This window comes from Poecilia formosa, unplaced genomic scaffold (assembly GCF_000485575.1).
Source record: "Poecilia formosa unplaced genomic scaffold, Poecilia_formosa-5.1.2 Scaffold375, whole genome shotgun sequence".
Classification (NCBI taxonomy): Eukaryota; Metazoa; Chordata; class Actinopteri; order Cyprinodontiformes; family Poeciliidae; genus Poecilia; species Poecilia formosa.
The window spans coordinates 394,725-419,940 of NW_006800314.1; the positions used below are offsets into that span (position 1 = coordinate 394,725).

At 41.5% G+C, this 25,216-nt stretch overlaps 3 protein-coding genes across 5 annotated transcripts; 1 reads left to right on the forward strand and 2 right to left on the reverse strand.

The window, feature by feature from the left end:
- The first annotated feature begins 200 nt into the window (after window positions 1–200).
- Window positions 201–11,896, forward strand: tecrb (trans-2,3-enoyl-CoA reductase b). 2 transcript variants are annotated; one of them, XM_007575356.2, is made up of 12 exons: window positions 201–302; window positions 4,387–4,437; window positions 7,640–7,691; window positions 7,781–7,825; window positions 7,928–8,031; window positions 8,313–8,428; window positions 9,259–9,364; window positions 9,453–9,525; window positions 9,614–9,657; window positions 9,888–9,945; window positions 10,166–10,254; window positions 11,297–11,896. In XM_007575356.2, exons 1-12 carry the CDS (start codon window positions 288–290, stop codon window positions 11,468–11,470), a joined length of 927 nt encoding a protein of 308 aa, XP_007575418.1. In that variant the 5' UTR covers window positions 201–287; the 3' UTR covers window positions 11,471–11,896. The 2 variants fall into 2 exon arrangements, with proteins under 2 accessions (XP_007575418.1, XP_007575417.1); XM_007575355.2 differs by lacking the exon at window positions 201–302 and having other exon boundaries at window positions 4,128–4,437.
- Window positions 11,897–12,028: 132 nt separating this feature from the next.
- On the reverse strand, window positions 12,029–13,878 carry ndufb7 (NADH:ubiquinone oxidoreductase subunit B7). Its single transcript, XM_007575358.2, has 4 exons — window positions 13,772–13,878; window positions 13,548–13,687; window positions 12,359–12,527; window positions 12,029–12,204 (listed from the first exon to the last, which is right to left on the reverse strand). Exons 2-4 carry the CDS (start codon window positions 13,657–13,659, stop codon window positions 12,111–12,113), a joined length of 375 nt encoding a protein of 124 aa, XP_007575420.1. The 5' UTR covers window positions 13,660–13,687; window positions 13,772–13,878; the 3' UTR covers window positions 12,029–12,110.
- Window positions 13,879–14,885: 1,007 nt separating this feature from the next.
- On the reverse strand, window positions 14,886–24,487 carry LOC103154164 (transitional endoplasmic reticulum ATPase). 2 transcript variants are annotated; one of them, XM_007575360.2, is made up of 18 exons: window positions 24,112–24,481; window positions 23,713–23,824; window positions 23,467–23,639; window positions 22,022–22,164; window positions 21,795–21,925; window positions 21,075–21,206; window positions 20,877–20,979; window positions 20,187–20,320; window positions 19,969–20,104; window positions 19,773–19,885; window positions 18,845–19,009; window positions 17,660–17,782; window positions 17,357–17,569; window positions 17,095–17,273; window positions 16,880–17,009; window positions 15,709–15,867; window positions 15,401–15,552; window positions 14,886–15,308 (listed from the first exon to the last, which is right to left on the reverse strand). In XM_007575360.2, the coding sequence occupies exons 1-18, from the start codon at window positions 24,132–24,134 to the stop codon at window positions 15,197–15,199; spliced, it is 2,433 nt and encodes an 810-aa protein (XP_007575422.1). In that variant the 5' UTR covers window positions 24,135–24,481; the 3' UTR covers window positions 14,886–15,196. The 2 variants fall into 2 exon arrangements, with proteins under 2 accessions (XP_007575422.1, XP_016517979.1); XM_016662493.1 differs by having other exon boundaries at window positions 19,773–19,881; window positions 19,969–20,320; window positions 24,112–24,487.
- Between the last annotated feature and the right edge of the window lie 729 nt (window positions 24,488–25,216).

A 25,216-nucleotide genomic window follows, 5' to 3' on the forward strand; every position in this document is an offset into this window, starting at 1 on the left:
CAAAAGGAACACTGAATACGCCAAAAATAATAATTTCTTACAGTAAAATCCGAGCCAACCCAAAGTAAATCCTATTATCTCGCGCTAAGGCGTCGCTTTTCCATTGCTCAAATCTCATTGGCTACATTCGACAGTGTGGGCGTGTTCGCCTGACTTATGCCAGCCGTGATAGGCTGCCAGGAGCGTTTTGTACCCGCCCATGACGTCCTTAGCCACCGCATGTTTATACGCTGATTGGACATTGACCTGTCACTCATTCGAGATATTAAGGAAGAGTCACTGCCAAGATGAAGCACTACGAGGTAAGTGGTATCCATTCATTGTTAAACCACACTTGTTTGAGACTAAATTTAACAAACCTGGCTAGTTCTTGGCCTTCGCGTTAACTCTGTGTTTGGAAACCTCAGTAATTAGGTACCGATATTACTGGTTACCATAAGCGGTGAAGCTTAGCCCAGTTAACACCGTCTATGATGGGTCTGAAACGATTTGTGGCCTGTTTCTTTTAGATATACAGCGTACATAGTCTTAAAACCTTGTGCACCATTAACAGAGTGTTTTTCAAATTGGAATCCCTGAATTTAATGGAGCATTTGAGCTTAAAGGAGACATTCTTTGTGCAGGAAAGGGTTTAACAGATCGCCATCTCTGGCTGGGATGGTTCATGGCGCTCCTTATCTTGCTCAGTCTTACCCAAGAATGGAGGTGAAAAGTCAACCTCAGCCCTTTTCCATAAATCTACATTATCTGCGAAATTTACATGTAATCTATATTCCAAACTTTTTCCAATCATTTTAATTAAAAAGGTGCTCATAGAGGGAGATTAGCAATACATTTCATGGAAAATATACATGTAGCTGGTTCAAAATGTAAATTTTGCTAATATATTACTAAAAGGCTAAAACAAATCTTTGTCATAAGATTCAAAGAAGCTTTCAGGACTAGAAGAATAACACCAGGCCACAGGTGCATCAACACCCAAAACCCATCAGACAGGATCTGAAGTAGTTTGGCAGAAACTGACACAACTACTGGTTGGTCTGCTCCCTTTTCTTTCAGGCGACAAATCTGGATGTTTGGCACCTGTAAAAAAAAACAGTTTTCAGTTGTAGCTGTGGTGTGCACAGTTTATTCCTATATGAAAGCAGTACATTGCATCTAAATAAAGGGATAACAGTGAAATTAATTTGCACAGGACATTATAAGACGACAAATACAACAAGATTAATGTTGGTTAGATTTATTTGCACATACATCAATCAGGAACAACATTATAACCTCTGAAGGAGAAGTGATAGATACTCATTACCACTCCATCGCACTTGTTAGATGGGCTACTTTAATGCTTGATCACAGCAGCTCTGATTGCTGAATGCAACCTTGTAAATTAATATAAAGTTCATTATTTGAAACAGTTCATCTGTGACTCCTCTAAACAGTCTGACTGTTTTGTCTTTGAAACAGTTTAACTTTTAAGGGGTCAAGCTGAGCTGAGGTTACTGTTTTTTATTTATCCTTACTTTACTTTTCCACTTTCTAAAAAAATGTTTTCAAAAATACATATGTTTAAATTCTGTGCCTGATCTGCAAATATGAAACAGAGGGATAAGGCCTGAGAAAAAAATACTTTAAAAAGTATTTTTTTAAAAATAGGTTTAACTCAGAAATAAGAAAAAGAGGGGTAAGTGTGGGGCTGAATAATGATTTTTATAGCTATCTGCACAATTCCTGAAAAAAACCTATATATATATATAATCTTCTAGTATGCAGTGGTTTAAGAGGGGGAATTGTAATGAGAATTGTAATGACAGAGCTGATTGGCTAAAGACATGATTTTGCCAGAACCACAAAACAATTTGCATTAGTTATGCTAATTGTTGATGCATTATGGAGCTAATAAAGTTTGAGCTTTCGGGATGGAGGCATTTAGTGAACACGAAAAAGATTAGATTTTTCAGTATTTCACCTACCAATCGTCGGAAAATAGGTGGATTTCGAAATCTAATTGATAAGTGCAACATTATCATAGATGCTAATAATAATGCTAATGCTGTACATTATCAAGTATTTTTTAAGGAACACCTTAAAATAGATATTAACTCTGACATCATTTACTATTTGCTTTGACATTATTAAAGCTAGATGACAATGCAAGTGTAATTACACTAAATTATTTGTTAAATTACTACTTGTTAGTTTTCAGACTACTTTAGTGAAGAATCCTTAATTTCAGTCAGTTAATATCAATATGGCTGATTTATTTCTCACAACATCATGTTTTGTCATTTTTAGAGATGGCAAAGAGAAATGTGTTGCAGTGACTCCCCTGACCCACAGGATACAGTCTGTCTAACTTGTATGAAGCACATTATCTCTACACTTCACTGCAACATCAGTTTTAAAATGAACGCCAGGTTTTACCTCTGATCAAAGCTATAAATCCAGTTGCTGAACCGTCGACATCCGCTGTAGCAATTAAAACTGAATTCTCCGTGCTTCGTCCTCGTGCCCGCAGAGTTCATTAGCAGCTCCGACTGTCAGTGTGACAGGTTTTATTTGGTCGAGACGAGGGAGCTGAGGGGGGAGGTACAGCAGAGTTGGCCCAAAGACAGGAACGGGGTTGTTACCCCAAAGTCACAGCTGTGGTGTCGTGTGTCCTGCTTGCTTTATGTGTGGCTCTTTATTTCTTGTAGGCAATAAAAAAAATAAAAGAAATCCTGATTTGAAAAGCTATGGATTCTCATTTAATAAAAATGACGTATGAAAATAATTCAACAAATGAGGTTCAGCACAGTTTGTTGATCTGGTCTGTTAATTGGTTGTAACTACGGGTGCACTGATTACAACTTTGTGGCCGGTCACTGATCTTTAAAAGGACTTGGAGATTCCAATTTAGTTGATGCCAATTAAAAAAAAATTGTCTAAATAGTTGTTGCATATGAATGACAAAGTTGCTAAATTGGCAACAGTGGGATGACTATCTTTAACTACGCATCTGCAGACAGGACCTGGTTGGGGGGTCTGTCAAGATCGGTATGGACTGAGTGCCAGTCTTTCAAATTTAAGAAAATCAGGGCCGAATGTAGCGGTGCACCAAGTTATCGGCCAGCCGATTTATCTGTGTCGATTTCCTTAATTTTGGGAGATCGGTGATCAGCCGATACTTACATTGTGAAGCCAACTTTATCCGCTGATTGTATCTACCTCAGCAAAGGTCTAAAAATCAGCCACTGTCTTCTTCTGCTTCCCTTGAGAGAGGTTTGACTGACAGACCGGCCCACCAGGTCATGTCTGCACGTTTGTAGTTAACAATAGCCACCTGAGTTAATTGAGTTAATTTTAATTCATTATTTATTGAGACATGCTTTGATGATTTTTTTTTTACATTTTGATTTAGTGTAGCATTTTATGTTCTTAAAGTTACCCCAACCATTTACCCTGAGAGAAAGTGGATGGTATCTTTTCCCACATTTTCCAGAGAATTGGGAGTCTTATCACTTCACAATGCTGGGAATAGTTAAACTTTCATGTCAGTGACAGCTTCGAGAAATTTACTTGAGTTTTAAAGTCCAACTCACTAAAAAGCCTATTAGAATTTGACGGCACTTAAACCAAGGGAGTGTCTCGGTTGGCCTCTGATAAAACCCATGACTTCACTGCCCAGATCCGTGTGGGGTCAGTTGGGAGAAGGCTTGATGGGCAGAGTCACTATGAGATGTTTATATTTAGCTGTGGAGAAGAAGACAGGGTCAGGCTGGTAAAGGGAAGTGCTGTTTGTCGTAATACCTCCCTTCTTTCCTCCCTCTACCCAACAAGTTGAGATGTCAAAGGTCGTAGCCGTCCGTTTTTAGGGAAGAGTTGCATTTCCAAGCACATTCCCTGCATGTCAGGATGGGAGTTGCATGAATTAGAGGTTTCTTTTGTCCAACATGCGTTCAGTAAACAATTTGGCATTTAGGATGCTTGGCATGCCTTTGTATGCAACTGTCTCCGCTCCTGTGGACGGCGTCTGCGTCGTAAGCGGTCGGGCGGCTGTTAAATAAAGCGAGAGGTGGACAGAGAGAGCTGAATGAAGAGGGTGGGGCTGGATGAGGAGGAAGAGGGTGGGGGTCAAGGGGGGAAGTGACAGATTTATTTCCACAGCTGAGCGCCGCTGCACTCTTGTCCGTCTCTCGGCGTGGATCTGGAGAGGTCGGTGCCGATCTGTGGGGAGCAACGGGGGGATAAACTGAGAGCAGGTGGAGCAAAGGAGACATGGATGCCTTGGCGTTAGAGGCTAGCGGGAAAAAGGCGAATAACGCGGCGGGGGCTGCCGTGCCGACGAGTCAAGCCCCAGCAAAACGCAAACCTGCAAAAAAAGCTAAAAAGGCCGTTGTTTTCTTTGAGGTGGAGATACTGGACGCCAAGACCAAGGACAAGCTCTGCTTCCTGGACAAGGTAAGAAGCTCTTCAAGTTCAAGGTTTTGTTCGTTTGATTTCATGTTGAGATGACACAGCTGGTCATGCTGTGATGCCTACAACCTTTTAAAAACCTCTATTGTATAACTGTCTCTGTGCAGCATGTGGCCATTCATGACAGTAAAAGGTCTGTGTGTGGGAGATGGGTGTTTTCTGGAACATGAAGCAGTGGTCTATCTCTCTCTCTGTCTCTCTCTCTCGTTCTGTGGGCATGTATCCCAGCCAGTGTAAAGGGGACACCCTCTGGAGTGCCTTTCATTCATGGGACGCTGCTGCATGCTGCGTTTAGTAATCTTGATGACGGCCAAAGGGACACAACACATTTGTAGAGAATCATTTGATGATTTAGGCCTTGTCTGTCACGGAATTGACCTTTATACAAGAAATATGCCAATGTTGAAAGTAAAACCCCAAGAATTCCCATTCGCAGTTGGCCAGAAACCATCTTGGAAGACATAAACATAAGATGCTCTGGCCAGATCAGAGTTAAACTAAACTTTCTTCCCCCACATGCAATAAACAAGATGTACACCTGGAACATCCCATCCCCAAAGTTATATATAGCGGGGATGCTTTGTTTAAGTAGGAACAAGAACTTGTTCTAAAAGCAGGACAGGCCTAGAAAAAAATCTTATCAGGGACTTTAGACTGGGGTGGATGTTCACCTTCCAACAAGACACCACATCCAGCATAGCTACTAATAGTTTTTATCACAGCAAATTCATGTGTTAAAATAGTCCAATGAAAGTTAATTTACAATCTGTGGCAAGATTTAGGAATAGATGTTCGCAGTTCCCTCCAATCTCAGTGAGATTGAGCTGTTTTACAAAGAATGGACAGTGGTCGTTCTGTAAAGTACTGACTTAATGAGGCTGCCAACGATATGAAAGTCACACATTTTAGATTATTTAGTTCCTTTGCATGAAATCTTTATGGAAAATATTGAAGTCTGTGGTAGTAACATGACGATGTGGAAAAAGTTCAAATGATTTTAATCTTTATGCAAGGCGATATTTACTCCCATCATGCAAAGCAAAATAATGGCTTTATTTACCAGGCAATAATGGTGTATAAGCTGTTGGTGGCTTTACAACTTCAAATGAATGTTGTACTTGACCTGTAGTTCTTTTTAAATGGTGCCTAACTAAAACACAGAACTATGCATTAAAAGGGATTTAATAAACCCCATAATCAGCGATGGTTTTCAGAAACCACAAATATATATATATATATATATATATATATATATATATTATAGCGTCTTTATAAGTAAAAAGTCAAGGTTTCAAAATGGCCATCACAAAGCAACATTGAAAATCGACACGGTTGCATCTGTCCTGTCAGAAGAAATGGGCCAAAGTTCCAGCAGATCACTGTGAGACTCTTGTGGAAGCAAACTTAAAACATTTCAACCAAATCATCCAGTTTAGAGACAATCCTACCAGACACAAAAGAAATGTGTTTAAACTTCTGAACCACAAGAAAGTTGGGGTTCAAAGATTGTAAGAGTCTTTGACTCTTTTTACTTATGACATTTAAGTCTTTAGAGTCACGTAAAAGTTACAAAATCTTCCAAGTTTCATTGCTGTGAATCTCCACAGGCATTTGTGAGATTTCCTCGGACGGATGAAAAGATATCACATTTACATGTGCCTTATTCATTTTAATTGTAGATGACCAGCTTGTTTTACAGATTTATTTACAAGTATCCGTGCTTGGCCTGTAGTTTGTTGTTAATGTGTTAGATGGATTAATTTTGTCGGTGCTTGTGCTCGGAGAGATTTGGTGCGTTGATGGTGCATGGATAGAGTTTCACTAACCACACTCTTGGTACCATCAGCCAAAATAAACTCTGTCTATTAAAGGCTACATAGTATGAGGCGCAATCCTGGACAGATTAGACCTGGTTGTCGAGTTAGCAGAGTTTCTATGGTGATAAGAGTCGCAGTCTTATCACCTCGAGGGAGGCGGATTCAAAGATGCGACAGATGCAGATTCGGATGTAGACAGAGGGGCTTTTGGGTTCTACACACTTCCTAGATTAGAGCTAAAGTGACCGGCTGAGTTAGAAATAAAACTCAGGAACGTGTCTGGATCAGTGTCCATGAAGGGCAATCCTTCAATACACAAAGCCTCTAGAATGAAGACACAATGAGTAATTTTTTAACATTTTCACTTCTGATACGATACATATATTGCAGCTTTGAGTATTGGTCGCTACCAATATTGACACAATACAATATTGGTGCGAATCATGGATACTTTTTTAGAAAAGGCTTGATCAAGTGATATTACTCAGAGAGCAATAGTCAACAACGGCCGGTATGAGAACAAGTGACCCATTTATTATGAACCAACAGGGTCTGTGTGCTGCTGGGACCGACTAAGTACTGGAGCAGAGTGCGCAGAATTTCGATGCAGGCCGACACAAACCCGATACTCATTTATTGGCTGATATCTGACTATTTCCAGTATCAATATCAGATCAAGACACCCCTAATAGAAAGCCCTTTTCAAAGAACCACGAGAATGTATCTTCCAATCAGTACAATCAGAACTTATCTGTGAAGAAAGTCCCATATCTCTGGACCTCCATTAGAGCCCTGCCCAGCTTTGCCAGTCAAAACACAGCAGGATCTAAGTTGGGCATCGGCTCCAGACCAGCAGTGGAACCCTAGAGGTGGTTTCTGAAATCCAACAGCAGCGATGTCATTGTGCTGAAAATACTTGGAGGTCCCGGAGAGGTCACACACAGAAGTTTGAGGGAATTAAAACAAGATGGGTGAAACATGAGGGGTCTACCACTTTCACATAGATGTGTAGCATGTCTGCTGTTCAGGAACTGGGTAATGGTTTTTGTCTAGGAATATCATTGCATCAAGAGATATGCAGGGTAAAATATATACCTAAGAATATTGATCCACAGCAAAGGCAAACAGGACTGTTGTCTGTGTGTGCTCCTCATGATTTCATGGAATAAAGGACGGGTGTTTTTGTGCATCCAGACTTTTTGAAACTCTTTAACACCAGCTGTTTGTTAGCCCACATCCAGGAGGTGTTTAAGCGCAGTCGGAGCTAAATTTACCTCTAACCTCCATCATAAATGGAAAGGGGATTATGAACGTCCCCTTTGTGTGGGAGTGGGTGTCCCTGTGTTTATTTACTGTCATGTTATTTGCAGGTCGAGCCAAATGCCACCATCGGAGAGATCAAGTCCATGTTCCACAAGAGCCGTACGTGTCGTTTCCCTGCTCCTTTGACATCCAGCTCTTTGTATTCTGCCTTTACAATGACTGTAAGCTAATTGCGTCTCCCGTTTCAGATCCTCAGTGGTACCCAGCCAGACAGTCCATTCGTCTCGACCCCAGTACGTCACTGTTAATTTGATCTAATTGAAGCAGGGCTGGTGGGAGCTTTTCACTCATTCCGCTGCGTGAATCTTACGTGTTCAGTAATGCAATCGTTTCAGAGGGGAAGTCCCTGAAAGACGAGGACGTCCTGCAGCATCTCCCTGTGGGAACCACGGCAACCTTCTACTTCAGAGACCTGGGAGCTCAGATCAGCTGGGTCACAGTGAGTTCAAAACACAAATCGGCTCCAAGAGCTCCGACACGTTCAAACACACGAGCGAGCGACTGAATTCAGAGTCCCCGCTGTGAAGGAAAGGCGTTTGGGACTTAAAGAAAAGTCCTTGTGACTTTGATGTGGATCTGCTTCAAGGATGTTCTCATGAACATCCTCCATGTTTTTTTTTCTTTTCTTTTTTTCAAAGCTCCCACAATGCATGTATTCCAGCTTCACTTGTCAAAGCCAAGATTTCGTGGCGTCTAATCTGTTATTCCTCATGTCTTCAGGTGTTTCTGACAGAATACACCGGCCCTCTGGTCATCTATCTGCTCTTCTACTTCCGGGTTCCCTTCATCTACGCGCCCAAATATGACTTCACCACCAGTAAACACTGGGTTGTACAGTGAGTGTCCAGTATGTTTTCCCCATGACTCATGGGATTAGGAAGAGTCCTTTTTTCTCACTCAACCTTTCAAAACATATGTAGAATAAATGAACAATCAATCATTTGAAAGGGTTTTGTAAATATTTGGAGTAGGGTTATAACTAACAATTATTTTCTTAATTATTCTCTTGATCGTTCTGATGATTAATTGGATAAAAATAAACAGCAAATTCTACAGATCTTTCATTTCACCACTTAACCCTTTTTATACAATATTATAAATACATTAAAAGACACAAGATAAGCAAATAATTCAGTTCCTTTTTAAATACTAAAATACTGATCTTGTTGCCTAAAATGCAACAAGAGAGCAGGAACAGAGAGTTCCCTTTTGTGAACTGGAGTCAGGTGAAGATAAGGAGTTGAGGAGTTTTGGATAAAACACATTTACAGACGCAGACAAATGCGGTTTTTATCTTAATACAGTTTTTTTGAGCTGATGGCTTTTTTTGCGAGTCTCTGTACCTCAGTTAACAAGTCAGTTTACCAAATTAGTTAACAATAATGGTTTCATCCCTAACCTGGAGAGAGTCCAAACGGCCAGATGCCAAGTTGTCATACAAGAGGAGGCAGGCAGATGCTGAAGAAAGGTTGCCTGGAAACAAGCACAGCCTAACATTCAACAACACAGTGAATCATAATGAGATTTAGTGGGTTTGATCTCTTTACATGCAGTGAAGAACATCAGCGCCTCACGGTTATAGTACAAGTCAGCTCAAGTACGGACAGCTCTTAATGGGTCCTGGTTTGAGTGACGGGTGTCATCCGCTCACGTCTCCTTCTTTCAGTCTCGCCTGTATGTGTCACTCCTTCCACTACGTTAAGAGACTCCTGGAGACCCTGTTTGTCCACCGCTTCTCTCACGGAACGATGCCGTTGCGGAACATCTTCAAGGTGGGACTCACTGAAACTCTGTCTGATCTCGTCACACGTTAACTTCTCCGACACAAGAAAAAAAAATGAGTGTCTTTGTTGCTTTCAGAATTGCACCTACTACTGGGGCTTTGCAGCATGGATGGCTTATTACATCAACCATCCATTGTACACACCACCCAGTGAGTGTCCATTAACATTGTGGCATTTGGTTTAGCTACCCATGAATGGTCTGTTTTTGTTTTTCTTATGTTAAATCTTCTTTTTCAGTATACGGAGAACAGCAGATCAGACTGGCGCTCATCATATTCCTGGTAAGAATCAGTTTCCTCATCGCAGCTCTTCTGATGCCAGACGATACAGTTCTGGTCAGCAGTGGACTTTCACTCAGAGTTGGCATGAATTGTATTTTAAAGTTTATTATCAAGATTGACTTGAAAGTACAGGGTCAAATACACCAACACTTCCTGTAATTTCATCTTACCTAATTTTCTTTGACATCTAAACAAACTCTATGTAACGCCTTAAATGCTCTCGTTCACAGTTCTGTCAGATCGGTAACTTCTCCATCCACATCGCTCTCCGGAACCTCCGCCCACCAGGTGAGCACATCCATCACTTCGCACTGTCCTCCGATTCAAAAACATATCAGTGAACTTTTTGATGGAAGTCCTCAAAATCTTGAGCTGGATTTATCTCTGGACAAAACATATTTAAAAACTAAGCTTGCAAAATCTTCAGTTAATCTAATTTTACTAAGAGAATTGGATTGGTAAGGAGATTTCAGGTTTCAAATTTCCTCTGTTTTTCGTGTGAATCCAGGATCAAAGACCAGGAAGATTCCCTATCCAACCAAGAACCCCTTCACCTGGATCTTCCTCCTCGTCTCCTGTCCCAATTACACCTATGAGGTAACATGGTCTCGACTTTTTTCATGCTCTAAGTCTGTGTAGTCAGAACAAAACGTAGAATTATATTTGTATTGAATCTCAGTTGTCATTATGATATTGCAGTTTAAAATAACAGCTTGGATGCAATATTTAGAAGGATAACAGACTTAAGGTTCTGTTCATTCACCTTCTGAACAATAATAGCAGTTTAGTGATCAGAATCCTAACAATCAGTCAGCAACGTAACAATGTTACACAGTAATGAAATGTCTGCAGTTAAACTTTTTCCAAATCTTGAAGATAAACTCACTTATTCAGGAATCAAAAAATCCTGAATTCATCACTTCTTTGGCCAATTGATATACAATAAGGAAGCTTAGTTAAAACACTAATTTTGCTAGAATAGTCAGTCCTGCAAGCAATTCACTGCCATCTAGTGGTCAGACTCATCCTAGGCGCAAGTTTGTCAGTTTCCAAACTTTTTACCCCAATAAATAAATCTATAAATGGCAGAAACATATTTACTTTTAATATTTAAATGTAAATGACCTCGAGGAGTTAGAAGTCGACTTCTGGATTATAAACTAGACACAAGATTTTTCAACATGACCTGGTTCACAAGCGAAATATGATCCAAATCCTGTGCTTCTCCAAAAAAAATATTCTCCTTCTTAACCATATTTCCTATCTTGATTAAATAAAGATTGGTTAATTTAAATATAACATTTTATGTATTGGACTTGAACAGAACAGTACAAAGTTGTGAATTTATAGGCACAACATGCCTGGAAAACGACAAACAGCAGCCCCTGCCATATTTCATTGAATTTCTATATTTGGAACATAAACACATCCAGAGATGTTGCGAAATTACAATTGAGGTTCAGCCTTTAAAAAAGAAAAAAATCTAAAAGCTGCTAAAGAAAAATATGAAAGTGAGGAAAAGCTTTAATTGATCCAAGTCTAATGTAGATTTTCAGGGCCTAATCTCAACATGGAGAATGTGTGTGTGTGTGTGTGTGTGTGTATGTGTTATCCGTGACGGCGTCTGTTCCTCTTGCAGCTGGGCTCCTGGCTCGGCTTCACCCTGATGACCCAGTGTCTGCCGGTGGCCTTCTTCACCCTGGTGGGTTTCATCCAGATGACCGTCTGGGCCAAAGGGAAGCACCGCAGCTACCTGAAGGAGTTCCGCGACTACCCTCCGCTCCGCTCGCCCATCCTGCCCTTCGTCCTGTAGATCCATCACCAACTACGAGGACGTCGTCCTTTCTCTAAACCTCACACTGGATTTAGACTGATAGATTCAAAGCTTGATCCCTTGCTTCCCTTCCTGCTTTAAATTCTCATGTTGAGTAAAATGTAAACAACTAGTTTGTTATATTTTTTTTGTATTGCAGACAAACTGTTCTGTTCTGACTGGTTTACTTTTGAATTTCTTTTCCCAGAGCTGCGTACTTCTAAAAACTGCTGTAAAATATGCAAGAGTTTCATTTTTATTGCCTCAAGCTGCAGTTTTCTGGTGTTTTTTTAGCCTGGAGCAGCTGGCATTGAAAGCATCTTTGAACTCTCACCTTGAATTGCTTAAGAATCTTAAAATCTGAAACTGACAGAATTGAGTTTTGTTGTCTGAGGTAATTTATTAAAAAAAAACAATACAAATCAAGCTTTTGTTTGTCTTAAATTTTGTTTTTGGGTTAATAACTGAATAATGCTGGAAAGATGGCAGGCGGTGGCATTTTTCCTTGTAGAAAGTGATGCTGGATATTCACACACAGTAAAAACAAAAGGCGTTGGGTTATATAGAGCTTGATCAATATTGTTTAATGTGAACAACAGCAGGTGTATATACAAGGAAGCAGAGTCTGAGGATTTTCTCATCATGCAGCTTCTGCCTCTGCCTTGGCCTCAATCCTCTTCTTCCTCAACTGGAGCCTCCTCTCCCTCTCGTACTCCTTCATACGCATAACGTAACTGCAGTCAGGAAGTACATGTATTAACTGCACACCATATTGAAGAGGTAGATCTTTTAAAATTTAAAACTCTAGCATGTGAAGTGTGTGAACCAGCAGCATCGCAGCTTTCCCTTAATAAGCAACTTGGGAAAATGTGACCAGCGGACACTTACTCCTGGTGTTCGCAGTAGTCCCAGTCGTGCCTCTCGTGCTTGCAAGCCAGGAAGTTGGGCCAGTTGTCCCTCTTGCACTTCATGAGCTTTATCAGATGGTGGGCGCAGTAATCTCTCTGCCCCAAAGGCAGCTGCGCCAGGTTCATCTGTTCCTGGGTTGCAATCATCTCTGAGAAAGAGCAACTTGTTTTTAGTTGAGATTCAGCAGGTTGTTTTAGTATATTTTGTAAAAGAAAAACAAACAAGAAGAATTTGTAGTATTATGAGAAACTGGTCTGCATTTCAAGGTTTCTGCAACACTGTTTTTGTTCATGTTCAGTTTGAATTAGTTTTAAAACCTGCTAAAGACTTACTGTGCACAGACTCCTAAAAACACTTTTTAAATCCGAAAAAAGGGGGAAACAGAACGACATTTGATCACAACATAAAGAACCTGAAATTGAAGTTAAACTACAATAAACACATCCCAGGATTCATTACACAACTTAGTCGGAAGCCTGTAGTTATTTATTTAGGGCACATTTCATTTTACAACTATATGCATGTTTTCAAAGGAACAAAAAATGTAGTTGAAAGTGTTTTTATGTAGTTTTGATCCACAGAGGAAAAAGGTAAACAATATGTCGGCACATGTTTTTATTTAGGGGTGTACTGATCAATCAACCCAATCGGAAAAGCTGGATACATGCTTTTCATGAATAAAAACATCCATGCATATTTTTATTGATCTGTTTTGCATCTTAATAGCTAATTGGTTCTCTCTTTGATTGCTTCGCCTTTATTTGAGCATAAGTTGCAACTGTAATTTAAGAGGAATCATTTTGTAATCGTTTAAGTTCAATTCGCACTTTCTAAGTTTGAATTTTACCCTCAGTTGTGCATTACTCCACTCAACGCTGTTATATTCACTAAAACATTATCGCTATGCTTTGTACCCTAGATTCCCAACCAGATGCATTCTGGTTCATTACAATATACTGTAAATCTTTCCCTGTAGAAGGTAAACCGTTTTGTGGCATTCAACATGCTAACATTAGCTAGTCAACAGGACAGCTTTGTTCGTGTCTCCAAGGCTACATTAGCAAGAGCTAAACCCCAAGCTAACTGATATGAAATCCGCTTTAGCCTGAAAACACCTGCTTAATAGCTGCAGCTCAGATAAAACCCGGTCCCGTCGCTGCACACCGACCTCTCTCCTTCCTCTCTTCGAAGCCGATCTTCGGGTCAAACTCGAACTTCTTGGTAGGGTCCGGCTCGGTGTCCCTTTCGGTGATATACTGCCTGGCCAGGTGAGCGCCCATGGCAACGGTGATTCAGGCACACTGGAGGCTAAAATTAATATATCACACACTGCTGTTACTCATAAAAAATTAAATGTTTACAGAAATAGTCTGCAATCGGCCATTCGGTCACCTCCACAAGCCCCCTGCATCCACTTCCGCTTTGCTTCAGAACTTAACGTCACAAAAAAAATAAAAATTACCGCCACCTACAGGAGGGAAGGTGAAACAACAGAACACTGTAGACACGTACAAGATATCGTTTATGCACATTCGACTGTTTTTTTATTGGGAAAACGTTATGATTCACTATGAATACAGATATGGACATTTCATCAGAAGCATGTTAAATAATAAAATGGAAGATGTTTTCTTTAAACTGTTACACAGACTATTAATCAAATTTTGTATAAAAAATATACTAAATATATTTATTATATAGCCTATCCCACTGGCATACCTTGTTACAGATCCTGTGTTATATTGCTTGTTCTATCTTTATATTTATAAGCAAAGATCTTTTTTTAATAAAAAAATAAATAAACTAAAGCACATTCACACACTATTGGATAAGTTGTGCAAAATGATACATGCCGTTTAACCTAATACTGATAACCTAATATTTGTTTTTTGACCTTCACAGTAGTTATATTTCTAGACCAACATCTATGCTCTCACAACAGTTGACAGCACCTTTCTGCTTTGGAGACGCATGGCTCCAAAAGGCTCGTTTTGTGTCGGAAAAGCAGGTTTTGAAATGGCCAGTCTGCTCTGAAAACCAAAAGAAAGAGCTTCATTTTATTTATTTATGTTTTATGCTTATCTTTCACTCTCTTTGGCTTGAAAATGTCAATGAGAAGACTGTCACACACACAAGTGGATTAATCATGCTCTGAGTTTTTATTTGAGGCAGCAGTGAAAGAAAGTCTTTTGTTTTTGAGAAATGATTAAATGAAATAACCAATTCAAAAACAGCAGCATTTAAAACAAATAGTGGCATAAAACAAGGTAAAGAGGTTGTTCAGAGTGCTTTACAAGGTATGATTGGTCTATTTGTGACTCGTTTTCTGTTTCACTTATTTAAAATATTTTTATAATAATCTCTGGCCCCATAAAATCAAACCTTTGGTTTTAAATCATTAAGGTCACTCAAACATATTTTAAATGATAATGAATATGTCTAAATATATAACTAATGTATTAAAGCAGAGAAATTAGTATTTTCATACATACATAGTATTTTTTTCCAAAAAGTCTCGACATGACATGAAAAATGAATATTAATGCAATAGACTGGATGACAGAACAAGAGGCCAGTTTATCTTCTCTTCATAACTTCCTGAACAGTTAATAAGTAACGTAATGCAAATAAAACAAATCAACATTTATTTACTACCATTACTCTAAACAGTCACTGCATCCTTATACTTTTACATTTTATTGTAAAAATGTTATAGTTTCTATCAGTGTAAGAGAGATTTAGACAAACACTTTTCATTTGACCTCTTGCTTCTCTTCTAGTATCGAACCATCATCATCATTATCATCATCATCATCATCACTGGTAGAGGTCATCATCCCCTTCCTCTCTGTACAGACTCGGCCTCTCCGATCCAGAACCTGGCCCTGACCCCTGACCTCCAGACCGGGTTCCCGTAGCAGACGGAAACCTGGAGGAAACATCTAACGTAAGAACTCTGGACGAAAATGAAAACAGAGTCAGGTGACCTGTAGCTGCTCTCCTGCAACCCGTGTGGCGCACCTGAAGTTCCCGAAGCCTCGGCTCTGCTGCAGAGTCTGAGCAAACATCTCGTATTTGCGGATGTCGTTGTCGCTGACGGAGCGACGAGCGAAGCGCATGGCCTCTTCAAAGTGGTCCTTTCTGATCTCTGGGACCGGGTCGAAGTCCTCGTCCTGTGAAAAGATGGACACGGGATTAGCTACAAAGAGGCTAGATCAGAAACCCTGAAGGTCCCGGGACAAACAGCACCGAACACAAAGCCCAAAACTGGTTTGAGATGTGAGTAAAATTCAGTGAAACGCAGAGGAAGAGCAGCAGTGACGACTGACCATGGGGATTCCTGGTCTGCTCTGCCTCTGACGCTCAGCCTTGATCTCGGCTTCGATGGCCTCCCGGATGGCCAGCTTACAGGCGCGCTGGCAGATCTCCGTCAGGTCGGCTCCGGAGAAACCCTCAGTGATCCCAGAGAGGAACTCCAGATTCACGTCCTGCAGGTAAAGAATCCCACCCAAAACGAGCCAGCAGACAAAAGAAACAGTCATCAAAATGCTACTTTACTCTGTAGCAATCAGCAGGTGAATGTTAATGTTTTTCATCATGACATTAAAGGTCAGGACATTACAGCCACACCCCTTGAACGTTTTCACATTTGAGCCATTCTGGTTTCTTTACACCACCAATCTGGAGCAAACAGCCAAAAAACTGAGCTCTTTTAAATCGGGGCTAAAAACCTCACCTGTTTTGAGTTGCCTTTGATTAATGATAACAGGAACATTGATCAGTATACTTCATTCTGCTTGATGATTTTGATGCCATTTGACAAGATAGAACGTTTATTTCTTGTGTCATAATTGGTCACAGTGTTTGATTTTTCTGGTGTAAAGCTCTTTGAGCTGCCTTGTTGCAGAAATGAACTTGATTGTAGCCACAATTTTTACTGTATTTTAAGATTAAGACATGATAGACCAACATTAGTATTCAGACACCATGAGTCAATACTTCAAAGAGAATCTGTGGTCTTCTGGCGCTCCAGCCATTATTTCCATGTATTTGTTATTTGTGTTTTGCAATGTTGGTCTTCAACCCAACACGGTGTTTAGCCCGTAAACCAAAAGATTACATTTTGTTCTAATCTGATCAGCTTATCCTCCCCCACATGTTTGCCTTTATGTGTCTTGCTGCAAATGTCTCACAGCTGCCTTTCACACATTTCAAATCATTATTTGTAGATAATTTTTAAGAACACTGTCCAATTATGCATTATTTTATGTTGGTTTTGCAAACTAAAGTCCCTAAAATACGCTGGATGAAGAGATTTTTCCTATGGTCGAGGTCTAATTTAAGATTTAATATGATGAGGGAGGGAGTTAAAACTGGCCTTGTTGTGTCCATCAACAGAAATCATTCAACATTTTAATTCATAATTTACCTCTCCTGGTCCGTTACGTACAGCTACATGCCAGACGGATCCACTGAGAACTGTGTCTCTGCAGGTCTTACCCGTGCAACCGGTGATTTGCGCAGGTTGGCTTTCAGAATGGCTGTGCGAGACGGTTTGTCTGGAAGCGGGATGTAGATGAGCTGGTCCAAACGGCCCGGCCGCAGGATGGCCGGGTCTATGATGTCAGGCCTGGTTTGATGGGAGGAAGGGAGCTCAGCACGGACTTTACGTCTGTTCACCCATTGTTCACAGCAGACGTGCAGAGAGGCAGCACCTGTTTGTGGCGCCGATAATGAAGACGTTCTTCTTGTCCGACATGCCGTCCATCTCGGTGAGGATCTGGTTGATGACTCTGTCCGCGGCTCCGCCGGCGTCCCCCGCCCCGCCTCCCCGGGACTTGGCGATGGAGTCCAACTCGTCAAAAAACAAGATGCAGGGGGCCGCCTGCCTGGCCTGAGGCGCGGAGGAAAAATTACCAAAAAGGTTAGACGACAGAAGCTCCAAGAGTCGGTGTTCACCGTCAGAGACCTCCCCACCTTGTCAAACACATCTCTGACATTGGCCTCCGACTCTCCAAACCACATGGTGAGCATCTCAGGCCCTTTGATGGACACAAAGTTCGCCTGGCACTCGTTGGCGATGGCCTTCGCCAGGAGCGTTTTTCCGCAGCCCGGCGGGCCGTAGAACAGCACCCCACGGGACGGCGTCATCCCAAACTTCAGGAACTTGTCAGGATACTCCACTGGATACTGGAGGAATCAGTAAGAACACGTGTGGGTCGTCTAAGGGAGCTTGGACTGTGGCTGCAGTGCAGAGTGTGCTGTGAGCGTTTCCTCCACCTGAACGAGCTCTTGGAGTTCTCGTTTGACCTCGTCCAGACCACCGATGTCCTCCCAGTTGACCTGAGGGACCTCTGCTACGGTCTCCCTCAGAGCTGATGGGTTGCTTTGACTCAGGGCCCACTAAAAACGATTCAGTTCAGAAGTATTCATACACACAGCATTGTCTTTACATTCTTCATATTTTGCTTACAAGGAGTCACACTTTCCTGTGATCATCTAAATTAGTCCATATTATTATTTCATATTTTTACTAAGGTCTATCAAAGCTTTTCCCCCATTTTATACCAGATTTTATACCCGACCACAGAACTGAGTATAACTTATCTTGGTGTTTTTCATGGATTCACTTAGAGAAATGATTACAAATGTCTAAACATCCAATATTTAAATTTTTTCATTGGTCATTTGAGTTGCTGAACATGTAGGCAATTATATGAAAATGCCTACATATGAAAGCTTTAAAAAATAAACTTTTTTAAGCTTAAGCTAAATTAAGCTTTTTTAAGCTTTCGAAAATAGCTTAATTTAAAAATTAAGCTATTTTTAAACTAAAAAAATAGCTTAAAATGGCATCTGAACTAAAAAAAAAACCTTTCAGGAGGGCTGAAGAAATATTGTGTGAAGCTACATTATGTAATTCTTATAAAAATATAAATATGCTTTATATTTGTCAGGATACTCCACTTCTTACATATTTATTTAAGCTGTCTCTATGTCCTGACAGCATGATATGAGACAGATAATCTGTGAAAAGATTGCGCTCCTCCAACCAGTCAGTGCCAGGAGGAGGGTCTTGGCACTGCCAATCACACTCCTGTACACGCTGCTCAATGAGCTAACGACCGAGAAACAATTTACTGTTCGTCATCGGTGGCCATGCTACCAGCAGGTTGTGCTTCAGGGTACCAGACAGCATAGGTGAGGGTGCGAGCATCTCATACGTGAGGATGATTGACAGCGCTAAGACTCGCCTCCTACCTCTGATTGTTTCTGACTGAGCGGTGTATTTCTGTAGTTAGCACTGGTAAGGCAGAGAAGCTCATAGATTATCTCTCTCACATTATGCTGTCATGACATAGTGACAGTTTTAACAATTATGTAAAAAAACAAACATTTTGGCGGGATTCGTGGTGTTAGCTTTGCATGTTAACACACAGCCTGATTATGTGTGTGTGTATCAACCTGGAAGTCGTCCATGGTGACGGCCAGAGAGTTGAGCAGGTCAGTGTCGATAGTTTCGTCCTCCAGGTCGATGAGCGTCATCTTCTTGCGGATCGCTTGCAGAGCAGCTTCTGAGCACAGGGCGGCGAGGTCAGCGCCCACGTGTCCGTGTGTTTCCATGGCGATCTGACATCAAATTAGGACACGTAGACAGTCAGAGTGACGGCAGAAGGACCTACCGGCTAACAACCGATGTGGAGAGAGCAGGACTGTTTCTTATTCACATCCATAAACATCTCAGCAAGTTTCACTGACTTTAAGTGCAGAGTTTTCCCAACTGCCTTTGTCATTATCATCCCGTTAGCAGCTTTTTGAACTTGCAAGAGTAACATTTAAAAATAAATTTTAAAATGTTAGGCCTCAAGATTATTAATTAATGCCTCATTTGCATGTAGTCTCAGTGCTATTTGCTGGGAAGGAGCTTATTTTATTTTATTTGAGGATAAAATTGTGGAGCTGGAGATAGGCACCAGCACCCCTCCCAACCCCACTGAGGGACAAGGGTGTTCAGAAAATGGATGGATGGATAAAATTGTGGAACAAACTGAGGTATAAACATGTTGTTACAACATACTTATGAAATCTGCCTGAAGGAGTCAATGCTGCTTGCACATAGAAACACAATGGAGGAGACATAAAAACATTTTAAATTTTTTATTTTTAATCAAGAATAATTTTATTCTACTACTCAATTATGTTCTGTTTTTTTGTTGATCTGTGTCGTAAAATCATAAATAACACTGACGTTTTTAGCTGTGATGCGACAAAATGGTTTAAAAACCAAGACTCCGTAACTTATTAGCTAACGCACTTTTGATTTTAGCATGAAATGTTAGATTTTTACTGAAATTATTGTGATTTTTTTTTCCTTTTTGCAGTAGCAGCTCACCTTTTCCAGGTCGACATCGTCTGCCAGCTTCATATTCTTGGTGTGAATCTGCAGGATCTCCAGCCTGCCGGTGGAATCTGGGATCCCGATGTCGATCTCTCGATCAAACCTGCCTGGAGAGCATCGGGGTTTCCGTGAATGCATCAGTGTGTGTTTCTGCGACACATGTGTCGTGTGTGTGCGTTTCCGTCCTGACCGAAGCGCCTCAGAGCAGAGTCGATGCTGTTCGGCCGGTTCGTCGCCGCCATCACGACCACGTGAGCCCTTTGCTTGAGCCCGTCCATCAGGGTCAGCAGCTGCGACACGATGCGCCTCTCCACCTCGCCGTGAGTCTGCGTACGCACCGTCACACAACACAGGCCAGAGGACGGCAAAGACGTGTCGGTTTCTGATGGAATACCTGGACGTGCTCACCTTCTCTCTCTTGGGAGCGATGGCGTCCAGCTCATCGATGAAGATGATGGCCGGAGCGTTGCTCTCTGCCTCCTCAAACGCCTTTCTTAGGTTGCTTTCAGACTCCCCTGCCAACTTACTCATGATCTCAGGACCTTGTGATAGAATAAGCAGGAAGCAAGCAGGTAAGTAAGTGAGAAAGAAAAAATAGAAAAGAAAACTTCTTAGAACGGATGGGCATTTATCGTATCGTTTATCACTTATTGTGATAAATTTCATGTCATGATAATTTGAATTTATCGTTGTTATGATAAACTCCAATTAATAGTCTTTAAAACCCACCCAAACTGTCCGTATTGTTGGGATTGCTAATTTTACTATTTCTTTTCCATTTTGTTCAATGAAAGTATCAATAAATTTCTTTATGTGACTGGTGTTGTCATAATGAAGCGTAGCACCAATGGGTACGTTTTTCCAGAGCAGTATTTGCGGCTGTGGAGCTACGGTTGCTATGTTATGCAGTCACACCAACAGTTATCTAAAGAAAAAGTAATAAATAGTTCATATTGTCATTTTTGTTGTTGTTACAATACCATCACAAATTTTCTTGATAAAACTTTAAGTCCATATCGTGTCACCGCTCTACTTGTAAGGTGACGTTTTTCCAGCCCCTTGCAGTGTCATGCGATTAAATGAAGGAAAACGACTCACCGTTGATCAGAAAGAAGAAGGCGCCGGTTTCATTGGCGACTGCTCGGGCCACGAGGGTCTTCCCTGTACCTGCAGGGCCATAAAGCAGGATACCTCTGGGGGGCTGAGAGAGACGACAGACAAGAAGAAGTGACCCACATGATGTGAAGACAGCGGCTTTATGCTTGGATCGGAATGACAAGTTTAAGAGCGCCACACCTTGACTCCGATCGCCTTGAAGAGCCCGGGGTGCCGGAGAGGAAGCTCCACCATCTCTTTGATCTGAGCCAGTTGTTTCCGACAGCCTCCGATGTCGTCATACCCGACATCGTTCAGATTCTCCTCTTCATCCTGCCACAGAAAGCAGGGAAACCCAGGACGCTCCGACGACCGGGCGGAGACGTTTTCTTAAAACATAACAGGCTTTGACATTGTTTCAGGGGAGGAACCTTTCTGTTTAGGCTGTGCTGTTGAACAGCTCAGATCCAAGGATTTAAGGTGCAGCCAGTTGTGTTTTTCTCGACTTGAAACCAGTTTATAAACATTTAAATATTACACACAATGCTTGGAAACAACTGGTTCTTTTCCCAGATTTTTGTCACGCCACATGCATAAAAATGTATGTATTTCATTAGGAGTTTATGTCATAAATGACTACAGCATTTCGCAGGTCAGAAAGTTCAGTTTTGCTCACATTGAAAGCAATGGCTGCCCTGGACTTTATTTACGGGTGTCAGAGTGAAGGGACCGTATGTAAATAGAAAAAGAACGACTGGTTTCAGGTGTTTGTTTAACTCGCATCCACTTCTGGAGGGTTCCTACATTTTCTCCACAGCAACTCAAAGAAAACCTGTTCTGCCTCCTGACTAGAGGTAGAACGTTTTCCTTTCCTGTCATCCCCCATCACGTGCCCCCTGAATGCAACGCCTTCAAACAGACCTCTCTTTTTATCGGCTCTCCTTCGCAGTAGATGACGGTGTCTGGGGCAACGATGCAGTGAGGGCTCGGGTCCGTCTCCACCACCTTGAACTCAACAGCTCTCATGCTTCCCCGCACCAAGAAAATGTCGCCTGAAGACATCACAGTGCTGTCAGAAACGCTCATAAGATGAAGTTCCTGTGACTCAAGGAGCCAGCTTTTGTTTTGGTACAATCCTGTCTTCGTACCTTTGTGCACCGGCCGGTACGCCTCCAGAAAGTACGGCTTGAGGAAAACTTCAAAGAGGTTCCCCGTCAGGCCCTCGATGGTGTCGTCAATGGGGAGGAGGTGGATCTTTTTCCCATACTTGATGTCAGGGCAGGCGTGGATGCTGGCATGTCAGAAACATGAACTTTTGTCACGTGTGGTAACCTTTTTCATCTACATCTGTCATGATGTTAAGCCACAGCGGACTCCTGGAAATTTCCATTTGGGATCAACAAAGTATTTTGGAATTTGAGTTAGAATTTAATTTGATTCACTCGTCTGTAACTCCAAATCATTCACAGAAAATTTGCATATTTGCTGATTTTTTCTTTTTTTTTTTTTTTGTAGAGCATATTTAAAATTCCCCCGGCTCCCCCCAAAAAATGCGGCTGGGGAAGATGAAATACATAAGAGGCAATGCTACTTCACATGCTATTACTCTGACACTGAACTGTTCATCCAGTCGTTGGCGTTAGCTTCTGTGGTACTAGCAACACAGTTTCCTCTTTTTGTCTTATTGCAGATGAATTTAGATTTGGTATTTGTGCTATTAAATTAGACCATTGTAGATGTTTTAGAGGGTTTCTCAAGGTTTAGTGGATTTCATCCCTATGCTGACAATTGTGGCCCCTGACCTTCATGAATACCTGGAATCCACTGTATATTAATTTCCATAAATTAATTGTTGTGGGAAAGGACAACAGAGATGGACTCCAAAAACACCAATTTGACTACTTTGTTCTCACCTGTGTAATAATCTAAATAATAATAATAATAATAATAATAATAATAATAATAATGACCCATGTCATGCTATGGCATGTTAGCCAAATAATAAACCGATTTCCTTCCCCCCTAAACTCTCTTTTTGTAAGTCAGGGATATTTTTTCAGAACCAAAAATATCAACAGTTGGTCACTAGCCACTCTAATGATCTCAGGACTAAAGTTCTTTTCGGCATTCAACCTTCAACTATTGACAGTAATAAAAGTTTCATTTGTTTACACAAAGGCAGAACCTTTAAAATCTCTTTGTACTCTCTGAGGTGCAAAAGGGCTCATTAGGTGTGTCTCTGTTATAGATCACACCGTTTACACGCACACACAGCTGCCAAATACAGGAAAATGTGACTAGATTTAATTTTTACGCCACTGTTTTGGCGCCCGTCTAGCATAGCGCCCCTATCCGTCGCATACCCATTTTTTAAAGTTTTATTTGATTTTATTTACGCATCTTACCAGGCAACATTGAGCAATGTCGTAAAAAAAATATTGAGCTAGACTGGCTCACAAATTGAGAGAATGAGAGTTTGTTTAATTTAAAGTTTCCCACAAAATGGAAAATCTTGTTGGTAAAAAGGTCAAATTCAAAGTGTGTGTGTGTGTGTGGGTGTATGCGTGTGTGTGCCCTCCACACAGATCTACACCTGATGACATCACCGAGGCGAACTCGCAGGTTGTTGCGCGTCACCCTGTTCATCCGAATCCTCTCGGGCCCGCAGGTGTCATCCGTCAGGACGATGCACACGGTTTGCCGTCGCTTCCGTCCTCTCAGCACCACGGTGTCCCCGCGGAAGAGCTGCAGCTCCTCCGTCTTATTCTAACATGGAGACGCACAGGTCTGAGAGCAAAATCATTACCTTCGCGGATCTGTTGTTCACGTAGAAACTCACCTGCGACAGGCTGACGATGCTGCTGTCCTCGTTGAGCGCTTCGTCCACAATCAGCCTGTTGGGTCTGTGTTTCTCCTTCAGGATGGCGGTGGAGAAATCCTCTCCCTTCGGCCTTCCAGACAGGAGACACTTTGACTCGTTCACACGCAGCCCCACATGCTCCACACTCAAAGATCTAATTTCTTCATGTGACTCTGAGCCGTATTTAGAAACTCTCTGGCTCTCCGCAAAGCAACTTTTTTTTTCACCTTGATAGACCTAAAAATATCTAAATTCATCAAAGGTTTGGAGCTTGTGATGGAACATTTGAGCTCTTTTATAAATGGCTAAGGCCTTTAATCTGATTTTGTTTGTTTGTTTTGTTTCTATATGTTTAAAATAATGCAGCTGTTTACTCACTCTGCTCCTCCCGGGCCTGGCATGTCTCCTCTCCTTCGTCTTAGAGATTCAGATAAGCTCAATTTTACGCTGCAGAATATTCAACACAGTCGGTCCCTTATGTTTCAAAGCTTCGAGCTTTCTGTCTGATCTTTTTAGTCTTTGGTGAGCTGCTTTTGTTCTTCAGAGGCCAAAACGTTCCCAGCTGAGACTCCCGGCCTTTTGTTTTATTTTATTTTTTCCTTTTTCCTCACTTGTCTTCAGTCTTCATGTTTGCAGGAGCCGCACTCTGCCTGTGTGACATAAACACGTCCGTCTGCTTCTCCTGTTGTAACCTCAACATGAGCGCCTACACGCATGCAGGGATCCCAGGCTCTTTACCTTGGAGAGCGTCCCAAAGCACACGGCGCGCAGACAGTGTGAGGTTTCCTCCTGCCCTCGCTCCTCGCCTGCAAAAATGTAAAACCGAGAGCTCAGCTGCTCCCAGCAGCTGCTGAATATTCATGTGTCCAAATAAATTCTGCATAGAGATTTCCTTTTGTCCTCAAAATAGGAGCTGTGTTTTGCGTCATCTCCCGGACCAGCCACGTCTTTTTTTTTAATTTATTTATTTGTTATTTTTTGTTGAAACGTGAGCTGCTGTTGTGTCCCAGCTGCTCTGAACCGTCACCGGCTCCCTTCCTGACGCACTGAGTGCTTGTGTTGGGTATTCATCGCCTGGGTCAGAGTCTGGAAAGGGGCTTAAGGGCAGTAGCCCAGGGCGGGGGGAGGGATGAGGGGAGGCAAAAAAAAAAAAAAAGGTTTTTGTGTATACTGTGTCTGCTAATATGAAAATCATGGGCTCATGTATATTTTATTGAAATACTATTTGACTTTTATTCATTTATCTGCTCAAATGTTTGAAAATGATCATCTCTTTGGGGACAAAGTGGGGGGAGCCATCTGTCACGTTTTAAACCAACCCTCCATCAAGTCATACCTGCAAATGTGTAAACCTACCCAACAATATTTCGCAATTTGCATGAGAATAGGGCTCTAAAAGTGGCTGCAGCCCAGGATCTCTTATCCTTCTAAATCCGGCCGTGTTCATTGAAAAGTCTATTGATTTGTCACGTTGCAACGACAA

Coding starts and splice junctions, on each gene's coding strand:
- tecrb (XM_007575355.2), top strand. CDS start 4,255: ATGGATGCCTTGGCGTTAGAGGCTAGCGGGAAAAAGGCGAATAACGCG. Junction 8,429..9,258: donor AGTAAACACTGGGTTGTACA/GTGAGTGTCCAG, acceptor TCCTTCTTTCAG/TCTCGCCTGTATGTGTCACT. Junction 9,526..9,613: donor TCCATTGTACACACCACCCA/GTGAGTGTCCAT, acceptor CTTCTTTTTCAG/TATACGGAGAACAGCAGATC.
- ndufb7 (XM_007575358.2), bottom strand. CDS start 13,659: ATGGGCGCTCACCTGGCCAGGCAGTATATCACCGAAAGGGACACCGAG. Junction 12,528..13,547: donor CGAAGAGAGGAAGGAGAGAG/GTCGGTGTGCAG, acceptor GCTCTTTCTCAG/AGATGATTGCAACCCAGGAA. Junction 12,205..12,358: donor GACTACTGCGAACACCAGGA/GTAAGTGTCCGC, acceptor TCCTGACTGCAG/TTACGTTATGCGTATGAAGG.
- LOC103154164 (XM_016662493.1), bottom strand. CDS start 24,134: ATGCCAGGCCCGGGAGGAGCAGA. Junction 22,165..23,466: donor CGCCTCGGTGATGTCATCAG/GTGTAGATCTGT, acceptor CTGACATGCCAG/CATCCACGCCTGCCCTGACA. Junction 21,207..21,794: donor GAGAGCCGATAAAAAGAGAG/GTCTGTTTGAAG, acceptor TTTCTGTGGCAG/GATGAAGAGGAGAATCTGAA.